This window comes from Pseudonaja textilis, chromosome 3, assembly GCF_049901715.1.
Source record: "Pseudonaja textilis isolate UNSWEBS1 chromosome 3, rPseTex1.2, whole genome shotgun sequence".
Classification (NCBI taxonomy): Eukaryota; Metazoa; Chordata; class Lepidosauria; order Squamata; family Elapidae; genus Pseudonaja; species Pseudonaja textilis.
In genome coordinates, this window is record NC_141992.1 from 33,934,310 (window position 1) to 33,946,376 (window position 12,067).

At 36.2% G+C, this 12,067-nt stretch overlaps 1 protein-coding gene across 13 annotated transcripts in view; it reads left to right on the forward strand.

Moving 5' to 3' along the window:
• Positions 1 to 12,067, forward strand: part of RBM39 (RNA binding motif protein 39) — a 28,167-nt gene that overhangs the window by 7,344 nt on the left and 8,756 nt on the right. For 4 of the 13 annotated variants that reach the window (XM_087929216.1, XM_026697689.2, XM_026697686.2 and 1 more), the window contains 5 exons: positions 7,736 to 7,930; positions 8,166 to 8,231; positions 8,319 to 8,372; positions 9,584 to 9,701; positions 11,504 to 11,656. In XM_087929216.1, the coding sequence (XP_087785342.1) occupies positions 7,736 to 7,930; positions 8,166 to 8,231; positions 8,319 to 8,372; positions 9,584 to 9,701; positions 11,504 to 11,656 (586 nt within the window). Of the gene's footprint in view, positions 1 to 7,199; positions 7,396 to 7,735; positions 7,931 to 8,165; positions 8,232 to 8,318; positions 8,373 to 9,583; positions 9,702 to 11,503; positions 11,657 to 12,067 lie in introns of those variants that run through there. The other 9 variants (XM_087929213.1, XM_087929214.1, XM_026697690.2 and 6 more) reach the window with 6 other exon arrangements.

Below are 12,067 nucleotides of genomic sequence, written 5' to 3' on the forward strand. Positions count from 1 at the left end.
CAGCTTTTTATTTGTTAAGATATTTTTTTTAATTTGGAGCTTAGCTGTTAAATTCAAGTTGCTAATGCATCTCTAGTTACTCATCCTGTACACTGGGAAAGTCAAGGACCCAGTTCAGAAAGATAAGTAGCTTTGTGGCATAGAAAAAGTAGTTATAATAATGGAGAAATACTGCCTTTTGTAGAGACTAAAAATCTAACTACCATTGCACCACATTTGTAGATTATACAAATCTGATCCAAAGTTCCTCCGTTCATACACCTCATTCTTTGAATTAAGTTTATTCTTAAAATACAATTAACAGTGATAAATTATAAAATAGATTTGGCAATGCATTTGCAGACTTTGATCTCTGTAATTATTTGATTTTATTCCTTTTATATTGCAATTTTATGTACAATATAATAAAAGCACGTTGCTTGAATTATACTTGAAGAGTAATTAATAAAGGACTCTGATTTGACCTTGTCATGTGAAATTGCCTAAATGTGAAGAGCAGCCAATATTATTTAATTTTACCGTGTTACCTAATGGATAGTAGCATTTCCTTTTCCTATAACATAACTTTATTTGAAATGGGGGAACGTGTGGAGATTTGGGTATATATTTTCCTGTGTCAAAATGAGTGATTGGCAAGCTTGGACTCCAACTCTTAGAATTCCCCAGTCAGAAGAAATTGGTAGGGTTGAGAAGCATTGGTCTAAACCATAATTGGTTTGTACAGGTAGTCCTCAATTTAAGACCACAATTGAGCCCAAATTATCTGTTGCTAAGCAAGACAGTTTTAAGTGTGTTTTGCCCCATTTTACGACCTTACTTGCCACAGTTAAGTGTATTTTTCTTTCCCATTGACTTCTAGTTGTCACAAAGTTGAAAAAGGTGGATTACATGTCCCCGGGATACTGCAACCTTCATAATTATGAACTAGTTGCCAAGCATCCAGATTTTGATCACATGACCATGGGGATGCTACAATAGTCGTGTGGAAAACTGTCATAAGTCACTTTTTTCATTGCGGTTGCAACTTTGAATGGTCATTAAATAAATGATTGTAAGGTGAGGACTACCTGTATTTTCCTGCAGTTTTTCTACTAGCTTGGTAAACTAGCATTGACTAGTTAAAATTCCTTTGTTTATTAAATATTACCTTGGCAGGAAGATGTTATGCAACTGTTTATTTTGAGTGGAGGAAAGTTTTTTCTTTTCCTTTGGAAAAATCAAAAGTAGGTCATTAAATTAACAAACTATTGATACACTGTCCCATTGTATAATTAGATCATAGCTGTACTGAGCTGAAGTTAAATGTTACCCTCAAAATGTTACCTTATCTTACGCTATTAAATTACAATAGTTTAAAGATAGTTTTATAATGTGTTTGCTTGCTTAAGGCCTTTTGTTCTGTGCCTTTGATATTAAAAAATCTTAGCGTATTTAACCCTGTCATGTTTGATATACTATATAAACATAAGGGCTTTTTTTATTTCGATTTTTGAAAATCAATTAAGTAAAATAATCGTTTTAGTTGTATTTTCTCAGACACTCCCATTAGTTTTCCATTTAAGGGATAAACAATATCAGTTCCAGTTCTAGCAGTTCTATAGTATATTTCCAATCTGTAAAGTGGTCAATAATTTCGCTTTCTTCCCCATATTTTAAATCCTCTTTAAAGGAAATTTTGACTTAAATGTTTTATGTTGAATTGTCTGGTAAGTTGCTTTTACTGTGATAAGGCAGAACACATATTTACATTTACTTACCTAATATGCATTCATAAGCTTTGAAGGTGTATTTACTAAATTATTCTCTGTTCTTCAATATTTTTTGTATTTTGCAATATCTCTTTTTGATAAATACTGTTCCTGTACATCATTCAATTAGATCTTTAAAAATACCTATATTGTAGGAAATAATTAAAGTAGTGTTGTTTTTAAATTGTGAAACTAAATTCAAGACAAGTGTTGCCAGAATGTGTGAAATTACTCCTAAAAAATGGAGTGAGGAAGGAAACTGGCATGCTATAAAGCACCAGCCTCCAAAAACTTTATTTCCAAGCTGACCTTGAATACTAAGCAATCTACACATGTTTCCTAGAAATAAAAAGGAATTTATAGCTGCAATCAATGCGCCTACCTACCCCAAAAAGAGAAAAAAATATTAGAGTTGGTAATATCTGCAAAGAACTAGAGAGAATGGTAGGAAGCAACACAGTTTGATTTCCTGATAAAGGTGGTGGTTTGTGACAAGTCACACCCATTGTAGCAGCTCTCTCTGAACACTCATTGGCCTCAAAAGACGAGACATTTTTTTGGTAACCTTTTACCAATATATCTCCTTTCATGTGATTATGAGTTGTTTTAATAAGCTTAAGTTTTCTTAGGATCAATATGAAAAAGATAAATTGTAACCTTGTTTGTATCATTGTGGTTTAAATTCCCCCTCATTAGAAAAAAAAATACTATAGAAACCTGTTTAAGCAATGAACGTACATGTTATAAATTGTATAAAAGAACCAGAACCTTTGGTAGAGAATGTATAGTTCAAAATTGGTGACACTGCAGTCTATGTAACTTAAAAGATTTTTTTTTTTTGCCATCTGGCAGAATATTAGCTTTGCTTGGCATCTCCATTATGATTAATTATTTCACTTGCTGGAAGTCAAATGCATGTATTTGGATCAAGGCTTTCTATTGAAAAAAAAAAGCTCTGATTGCCTTTGTACTAACCTAAGTATTACAAAATTAAAGAAGTAGTTTTTTCTTGTAAAATGGCAGTGTCAAACAAAGGGAGATGGATGGTTGAACCACCTTCTGTAAAACCAGTATTGTAGTATAAGAATGCTTTTCCTGCATTATGGGATGAAATGGCAACAAGTAAAACTGGGCACAATGCATTTAATGATTGCATTAGTGATGGAAGTCCCAGTACTGACTGGTTGTAAGTCAAGGTTTACCTACAGTTCTTAGAGAGCTTGTGGGCCCTGCACAGACCACATAAAGTAATAGATTAATACAAGTTGTTGCTTTATAGTCATTTAATATGTGGGTTTGTGATTGAATACGCCTTCCATGGCAACTGTAGTATGAGAGTGCTTATATGTCTCAAAATTCCAAATAAAATAATCCCCAAAGTTTGGAACTATATATCATTTTTGAAAAGGGTTGTGGACCACACAGAGTAGCTATGAGCCATCACAATATGTAGTCACTGAGGGTCTTCTACAGTGTTTTCATGGTTTTTAGGTTTTAAATTATGATACATATGTTTCACAAATGTTCAAAAACACTGCTATTACAAGCAGTTTTAATCAGTCACAGGGAGCTTTAGGGCCACAGCATGGGATTTGGGTTCTCTATGTTTTAATGTAGAAGCTTTTTCATGGGGTTGAATAGATGTAATAAATCTTACGAAATGTTTAGCACATTAGATTATGTACAGCGTAAGTCAATAATTGACTTAAACTACTGTTTAGAAATTTAGTACAGGTAGTCTTTGACTTCAGACCACTATTGAGCCTAAAATTTATGTTGCTAAGTGAGACAAGTGAGTTTTGCCCCATTTTACGTTTTTTTATCCAGAGTTGTTAAGTGAATCATTGCGGTTGTTAAGTTAGTAACACGGTTAATTGAATCTGTCTTTTCTTAACTGCACTTTCTGATTCTGCTGGTCAGAAAGTTACAAAATATGACACAATTATCATAAATATGAACCAGTTGCCAAGCATTCAAATTTTGAGCAGGTGACCGTGGGGATGCTGCAATAGTCATAAGTGTGAAAAAAGTCAGAAGTCATTTTTTTCAGGGCCATTGTAACTTTGAACAATCACTAAATGAACTGTTGTAAGTCAAGGACTACCTGTATTTAAAGCAGCAGTCCTCAATTTTTTGGGCACCAGGGACTGGTTCCATTGAGAGAGGTTTTTCCACGGACTGGAGGAGGGCATCGTTTCATGTGCTGCCTGCATCCCACAGATAGGGCTTTCCTTGTTTGCATGGACAGGTTTCTGCCATACCACGGATTGGTGCTGGTCCATGGACTGGAAGTTGGGAACCCCTGTTTTAAAGCACTAAAATAAGATGAAGTGCTATTTTTTGTTTGCACTTTTGTTCTATGTTGTTTGACCTTGAACAGAATACATCGTTTATTTGGTCAAACCATATTTCATTTGGATGGGGAAATATAGACTTTACCTCAGTCTAAGGAAGATGGAGTGGGTCTTGGTTATGGTCTCTCGCCTCTCCCCCCCCCCCCCAATTTGGGGGACTTTTCATCTTTTCTTCTGGATGGAGTTGCACTACCTCAGGCAAAAACCTATGTGCAATTGGGGGTCCTGGTCATCCTCCAGCTCAGAAAAGGTGACAGCCATGGCTCGGAAGACCTTTGCGTAGCTGTTATGCACCAGATGACATAAAATTCCTCAGCCAGGAGAATCTACTCACAGTCCCTCATGCCTTGGTCACCACCCAGTTGGACTATTGCAAATAATTTTAAATGGGGCTACCCTTGAATAGCATTTGGGAGGTTCAGCTGATGCAAAATACAGCAGTCTGGGCAATTAAAGGTGCTTCTTATTCATGTGCTCTGCAAGCTGCATTGATTGCTAGTATGCCTCTGGCTTCAGTAGAAGGTTCTAATAGTTACCTATAAAGGCTTGCAACTGGGTTACTTGTGGGAGTGGCTGTTTGCTGTTGTATTTACTCTTCTATTAGCTCTCACAGGAAAAGGATGCTATTCCCCCAGAGCAGATCTGGGCATTTTATGGCCTTCGGGCCACAACCAGCCCTTTGGCTGCCTCTGTCCAGTTGCACCAGTTGGAAGTTAGAAAATAAAATGTAAGCAGACATGCCACAGAGGGCAGGAAAAGAACCCAAATGCGCTCCTTTAGTCAGCTGGTGAGAGAAACAACTTCTCTGGGTCTATGGCAGAAGAGCAGCAGCCAAGGGTGAGGCAAGGCTCTGGGTGTCGTCCTCTATCAACATGTGGGTGCCGGTAGCGGAATTAAGTTCAGCCTTTTGATTTGGCCCTCCACAACAGTCCAGATTTCTTTGTGTGTGTGTGTGTGTGTGTGTTCAAAATTTTATTTCAATTTAAATTAAGGGGCCAGCCAGATCTAGTAAGAAATGCATTCATTTGAAGAAATGCTTTCATGGAAGTAAATTTACAATTGTACACATTTAGGGGGGAACCCCCCCAAAAGTCACATTAAATAACTTTTAGTAATATCTTTAAGCCTTCACACAGATAAGAAACCATTTCCAGTACAATAGTTTTTAATATGAATAGCACATCAAATGGTCTTAAATACAACTTTTTTTTGAAAGCCAACATTCCAAGGATTAATGTTTTTTAAAGCATAGCCTTTTGTCCCATGCCAAATAATGGAGAAGCAAAATCAATATCCAGATCCATCTTTTAACTTTCATATATCTATTTTGATAGAGATGTGTGTATACACACACATATAGCTATATACACACACACACATAGATATACAACTTTTGCATGTCTATTTTTTTTCTAAAAGTAGAAGCCTTATGCATAATGGAGAATAACTTGCCGCCTAATATTTTGTTGTCTTAGCTATACTAAACCAAAATATAAAAAAGGACTGTACTGTACTGATCCATATTACCACCTCCTTTGTTGTTTTTGCCTGTCTATATAAATGGTTCAATAGAGCATTATGATTTTTTTCAGCAGATATTACAGATTATTTTGCAAAAGACAAATGGCTTATGACTGCTGAAAGAAACATAGGTATATATCCAACATTATCAGAATCCTATTTGCTGGACTTTATTCCAATTTCCATCATGAAGGCTTTAACAATTAACTAAAATGTCAATCAGCAAATTAATAATTTGTAAAATAATTTAATCATAGATGCTAGAAAACACTAAATAATTGTATAGCATTTTCAGTCAGATTCAATCATGTGGAATTTCAACTATCATACTCCCAATTCAAAAAGTTCGCTGGTTGTGATCTCAGTCTACTATTATGAATAGATAAGATTTTGATAACATACTTTAGATATATCTAGCATTTTGTTATGATCACAGTAACAAAAAGTGGTGCAAAATCAGTCTTTAAAAAATACTGATAGTTTGCAGCATTAAGGAACAGAATATTGACACTAGGATAGTTATGACATTTATGGTTGTTGAAGGGAAAATATAAGTTAAATACAACTATTATACTAATGATATGAAAAGAGAGGTTCTCTTTATACCCACAGTCCAAATTTCTTCTGTGGACCCTTGGGAAAAATTAATTGCCAACTCTGGCCCCAGAGGTTAGACTTGCTGTGATTTTGCTGAATTTTCATAAAACCTTGAAAACCGGCTTTGTTATTGAGCCTTAGATCTCAGCTATGTGGTTGAGCATGTATCACGGTTGTATTAACTGTTGGTTATTTTTTTAATCTTGCCTACTGTATATGTTGGAAATGTATTTTTGTGTTTGCTGGGAGCATGATGCCACTCACTGAGCGTGGCCAATTGGATGGGTGGGGCCAGCTTGACATCACTTCTCAAACTGCTGGCATGTTTCCTCTTTACACTGGGTAGGCCGGGTCAAAGTGACGCGGGTAGACCTGGCCAAAGCCACGCTGGCCTGATGTTTCCTCTTCGCATTTGGTAGACCTGGTTGAAGCGATGCAGGCTGGATCCAGTCCACAGGCCTTGAGTTTGACACCCTGCCTTATATCATTCCAGCCAAGTGGCTGTCCAATCTCTTCTTAAAAGTCTCTAGGGATGGAGCAGCCACAACTTCTGAAGACAAGCTATTCTGCTGGTATCTCTCATCTCCATTGAGGCATTTATAAAACATACACTCCGCATTCATATTGAAGTTTGTATTCATAAAGTTAAATTTAGCAGTATTTGGAGGTAATCTAACCAGTATTTGTTAGTAAAATGATTCATTTTATATAACACATACTTAACAGTAAGAGTTAAAAAAAACCTGATTTGGATCTAGATAATTATGAGTCAAGGAAACATTAGTGGTGGTTGATTAACTCTTCATGGAAAACATTTCCCAGTCCATTAAAGCAAAATATATGGGAAGGTATTTCTAATGTGAGGACACTAAGCAATTGAATGAATTTGTGGGTATAAGAAGATCTAAAGTAATTTATATAAATCAAATAACTTACCTCAATTTTGGTTCACATTTCTCACATAATGCTCTTCTGCTAGGTTGGAAACAGCCCTTCTGTGTGTGGAAGAGGCTTTCCTCTAGTGGAAGGGCTCCTTTGGATCCAAGCCACTGGCTCCAGTGGCCACTTGGAACATATCTAACAATACACAGGCAGTGGAATGAAAAACCACTGTCATTAAATGAACAATGCAGATACAGTTATGAAGCTGAATTTCCTAGAAAGGAACTTGGTAGGTATAATTATTTGTAATTTTTAAAACTGTCTTTTGTGACTGAGAAAACTTTCTAGTAAGGAAATAGAAATGTAAAGATTAAAGCAGCAATATATTCACTTGGTTTGAAATATGTTTTTCACATAAATGGCTTTGCTTTTAACCTTAAATATGTTTCTTAATTGTGAGATTTACATGTAGTTGTATAATTGATTGCTATTATATTCATTAAAATATTGTGTAATATTTATTTAAAATTGACAAATATTTTTCAAGCCACCTAATCTTATATCATATGGCCTAATGTTATTTTTTTTTCTCTTTGAAAATATAACTGATTTTTAAAAATCTGTCCTGTTCAGGAGGAAAAAAAGCAAGAGCAGAAGTCGTAGTCATGATAGGAAGAGAAGCCGAAGCAAGGACCGCAAACGAAGCCGTGAACGTGAGAGAAAGAAAAGCAAGAGTCGAGAAAGAAAGCGCAGTAGAAGTAAAGAACGGAGACGCAGCCGTTCAAGAAGCAGAGAACGTCGATTCAGAGGCCGTTACAGAAGTCCCTAGTATGTTATATGAAATTATTATTTTAGGTTTCTTTAAGAGTAAATAAATAGTAAAACTTTTAGCTTGAGAATTTTAGAAACTTCAGTTGTAATACAATTTTATCAGCATGACAGTTTTATTTCACAACCATTCAATATAATGGTTATGATACTAATAAGAATATATCTCTTAATGATAAAGGTCAAACAGAATGATAAAGGCGGTACATAACACTGCTTTTTTCTTTAATCCTAGTTCTGGTCCCAAGTTCAATAGTGCCATGAGAGGAAAAATTGGCTTGCCGCACAGCATGAAAATAAGGTTTTGTCTTACTTTCTTTAATGAGGGATTTAATGGTTTATATTGATATTTTTTCCCTTCATAATTCTGTACATGTTTTTTTTACAGCAGACGTCGATCTAGGAGCAAAAGTCCTTTCAGAAAAGACAAGAGCCCTGTAAGGTAGGGATTTGAATCTTGCTTAATGTTGAAATTTCCATAATATATTGAATGTTCTACACATTTACATTCTACACTGATTTCTCATTAAAAATTCTGTTCTGTGTGATTGCCTGCCCTTGCAGTGTATGTGGATTTATGTTTATAAAGACACTGCTAGAAATTAACGTGTTTCTCATATAATAAGGCTGGGTCTTTTTTTTTTTTTTTTTTTTGAGCCCTGAAAAAATGGCTAGGCCATCTTTTCGGGGGTGACTTAATTCCTTCCCCCTTGCATCTTTGGGTGGGCGGGTGGGCGGCGACGACTTGGATGTTGACCTCGGCGTTGGTGGGGTACTTCGTATCGGGGTCAACGCAGGCAGCACCATATCCAGGTGTGCAACAAAAGTACTTCCTAATGGCAAGCCCCCCCACCATTCCCCTCCATTTCGCATGTTTTAATATAGGCTTTAATTTGGAGGGAGGGGCTTAATTTCATTTCATGCCTATAAAACATGCTAGGACTTCCTATTGGGGGAGGCCGTATTGTTGGAGAAACAGGGTAGACAGGGTAGAGTGTAGAGATAATTGGCAGTGGGATTCTTCTGGACTGGTGTTGCTAATATGCATATGTGTGTATATTTTGGAAAAGCAGATTAGAAAACTTTTGCTGAAGATAGGAGATCAATTAATGTACATCAAAGTTAAAATTATTTTTTATAATGCTGTAAATGTAAATAGATGAGGTGCCTATACTTAAAATATATTTCCACTGAAACTGCAGGCATTCCTTGGATTAATGATAGCCAGAATTTCTTGTTATATCCAGTTCCTTATTCCATACTATTATTTGTCTTTTCATATGCATATTTTGCATGTTGAATATTTATTGAATTTATAGGGCACTCACGTCAACTGAGCAGTATATAAGTTTAAAGCATATTCAATACAATGAAAGCAAAATGAGCTAATTGACCAGCATCTTAATACATTTCCCACAGAGAGCACATAGTTCCAAGTGGAGGCTGAAGTGATCCTGATTCTGAAAGGGGGAGGGTAGATCTTGTGCTTTGAAACAAGGGGTACTTTCCCCCCGTCTTATAAAAGCATGTTTAATGAATCTTTATCTGTGTTTGAATGTGAGTGATCTTAATAATATAAAAATGAAATCTGGTCAAGTTAGCCTATTTAAATGTGTTCGTATTTATATATCAATAACAATTATTGTTTTTCAGAGAGCCTATAGATAATCTTACTCCAGAGGAACGGGATGCTCGAACAGTATTCTGTATGCAGCTTGCAGCAAGAATTAGGCCAAGAGACCTGGAAGAATTTTTCTCTACTGTAGGAAAGGTGTGATATGAAGAATTCTTGACAGTTCTTTTAATATCTTCTGGGCTCTGAGATTTTTATTTTATTTTATTTATTATTAAATTTCTATATCACCCATCTCACCTAAGTGACTTTGGGCAGTTTACAACAGCATAATAAAACCATATTAATACATGAATTAAAACTGTTTAAAAAGTTAAAATGGGCTAAAATGTACAAGTGAAGATAAATCAGGTTAAAAATTAAAAGATTGGGAAGCTAGCAAGGCAGCAGAAGAGTCCTTGGACCACAAGCCATTCCCAGGACTGCATTCTACATCTGTGTATAGGAGAAGGAATGGCAGAAGCTGGTGGAAGAGTCAAAAGAAGAATCACCTTAAAGTGATTGTGTAGTCACAAACCGACTAAGTCTTTTCTTGAATTCTGTTGGCCTTTATCACCAAGATAGTGATAGATTCCTGTGCATGGAGATCATTAGCAGTAAATCAATTTAATTGGAACTTCATTTGTGGTCCTGATGTTTCGTGCCTGACACCATGCTAATTGAAAAGCCTGGTCTTAACATTCTTCTAGAAAACCAGAAGAGTAGTGGCTTGCTTCACCTCTGCGGTAGGATGTTCCATAGGGTGGGAGCAGCAGCTGAGAAGTTCTTTCTCCTAGATACCATTAATTGAAAATACTTGACTGACAGGACATACAGCATACCCTCCCTGCTTGACCTGATGGCACAGGTTGATATAATCGACAGACGGTTTCTAAGGTATTCTGGTCCTATACCTTGAAGGGCTTTAAAGGTGATAACTAATACCTTGAATTGAATTGAACCCAGAAGAAAACTAGAATTCAGTGCTCCTCATTTACACGTGCCACTCTAGGGGCGCACAAAACTGCTCATGTTGTTGCATTCTACACCAGTTGCAGCTTTTCAAGGATAGCCTCACATAGAGCACATTATACTTGTCTATCTGGGAAGCGAGTAGGGGCAAGGGGCATGAGTGACTGAAAGAATAGCTTTTCAGGAAAGTGCATAGCTGGTGTACAACCTGAAGTTGAGCAAAGGCCCTCCTAGGCATGGCAGCTATCTGCTCCTTCAGCAGAAGTCATGAGTCCAGGATTACGGACTGGGTTTTTGTCTAGAGCAGTGCTACCCTATGCAAAACCAAAGATGGTAAACTCCCAGGTACAGAGGAGCCACCTATCCATAGCCAGTCTGTTTTACCAGGGTTCAGTTGAAGCCTGTTGTCCCCTACCCAGCCTCTTAAAGCCTCTCCACAAAACTTATTAGCTCCCAACATCAAAACCTACCCCAAAGGATGATGGTATCAAAGGCAGTAAGATGTCAAGAAGGGCTGGAATGGAGAGGTCATCCAAAAGCTTCTGTCCCATATCTAGGCCTGAATCTGTCCCTTAAAAAGAGAAGGTGGGAAACTCGGTAAAAGTTGTCCAGAATGGTGGGATCCAGTGCTGTCCTCTTGAGAAAATTAAAAAGTCTTCTATATATCAAAATGTTTGGTCTATATATAAACTAGCTTGTATGATTTAACTGTTACAATATTACGACTTTTACTCGAACATGATTCTCCATTGTATGCATACAATATATATTGTGTACTCTTGGAAGCTCCCTGATGTGCATATACAATGCAAAATAGATAAGTTTTCCTATGTGAATGGAATCTCTCGTTACAATCTCAGTAAACTAAGTAATCCTGTATCAGATATGAAAATTTCAGATAGTGGTTTGATTTTATGTATAAAAGTATATATATATTAAATCCATTAAAGGTTTCAACTACATAAAATAATACTTCATTTTTTCCCTAGGTTCGTGATGTACGCATGATATCAGATAGAAATTCAAGACGTTCAAAAGGAATCGCATATGTAGAATTTGTTGATGTCAGCTCAGTTCCTTTGGCCATTGGATTAACTGGCCAGCGAGTGTTGGGAGTACCAATTATTGTACAAGCATCTCAGGTAAATTTGACATGAATTACTTTCTTAGTGCTAATAGATAAGGCTTGATCTGATAAAACTGATTCCTTGTTGACGATATTGCTTAGGGTGTTGTTTTTATATAGTCAACATTATTAAAACTAATAGTATTATTTTCATGATTATTCAAAACCTTAATTGAAACACCAGCTGCCTGTTATGATTGATAGGAATAGTTTGTGAGATCCTACATTACATCATACATGCAGATTGTTGGAGATGTCACTGATACTTTTAATCCTTTTCCATATTGCTGATTATATCCAGTAGATCTGGCTTAACATTCTAGATTTTGTGTGAAATAAGATTATGAAAGAACAGGTGGTTTCCAGTCTCTAAAAGAGACGAGGCACTGACTTATTTTGAAGACAACATGAGTAAATCAATTTTTTA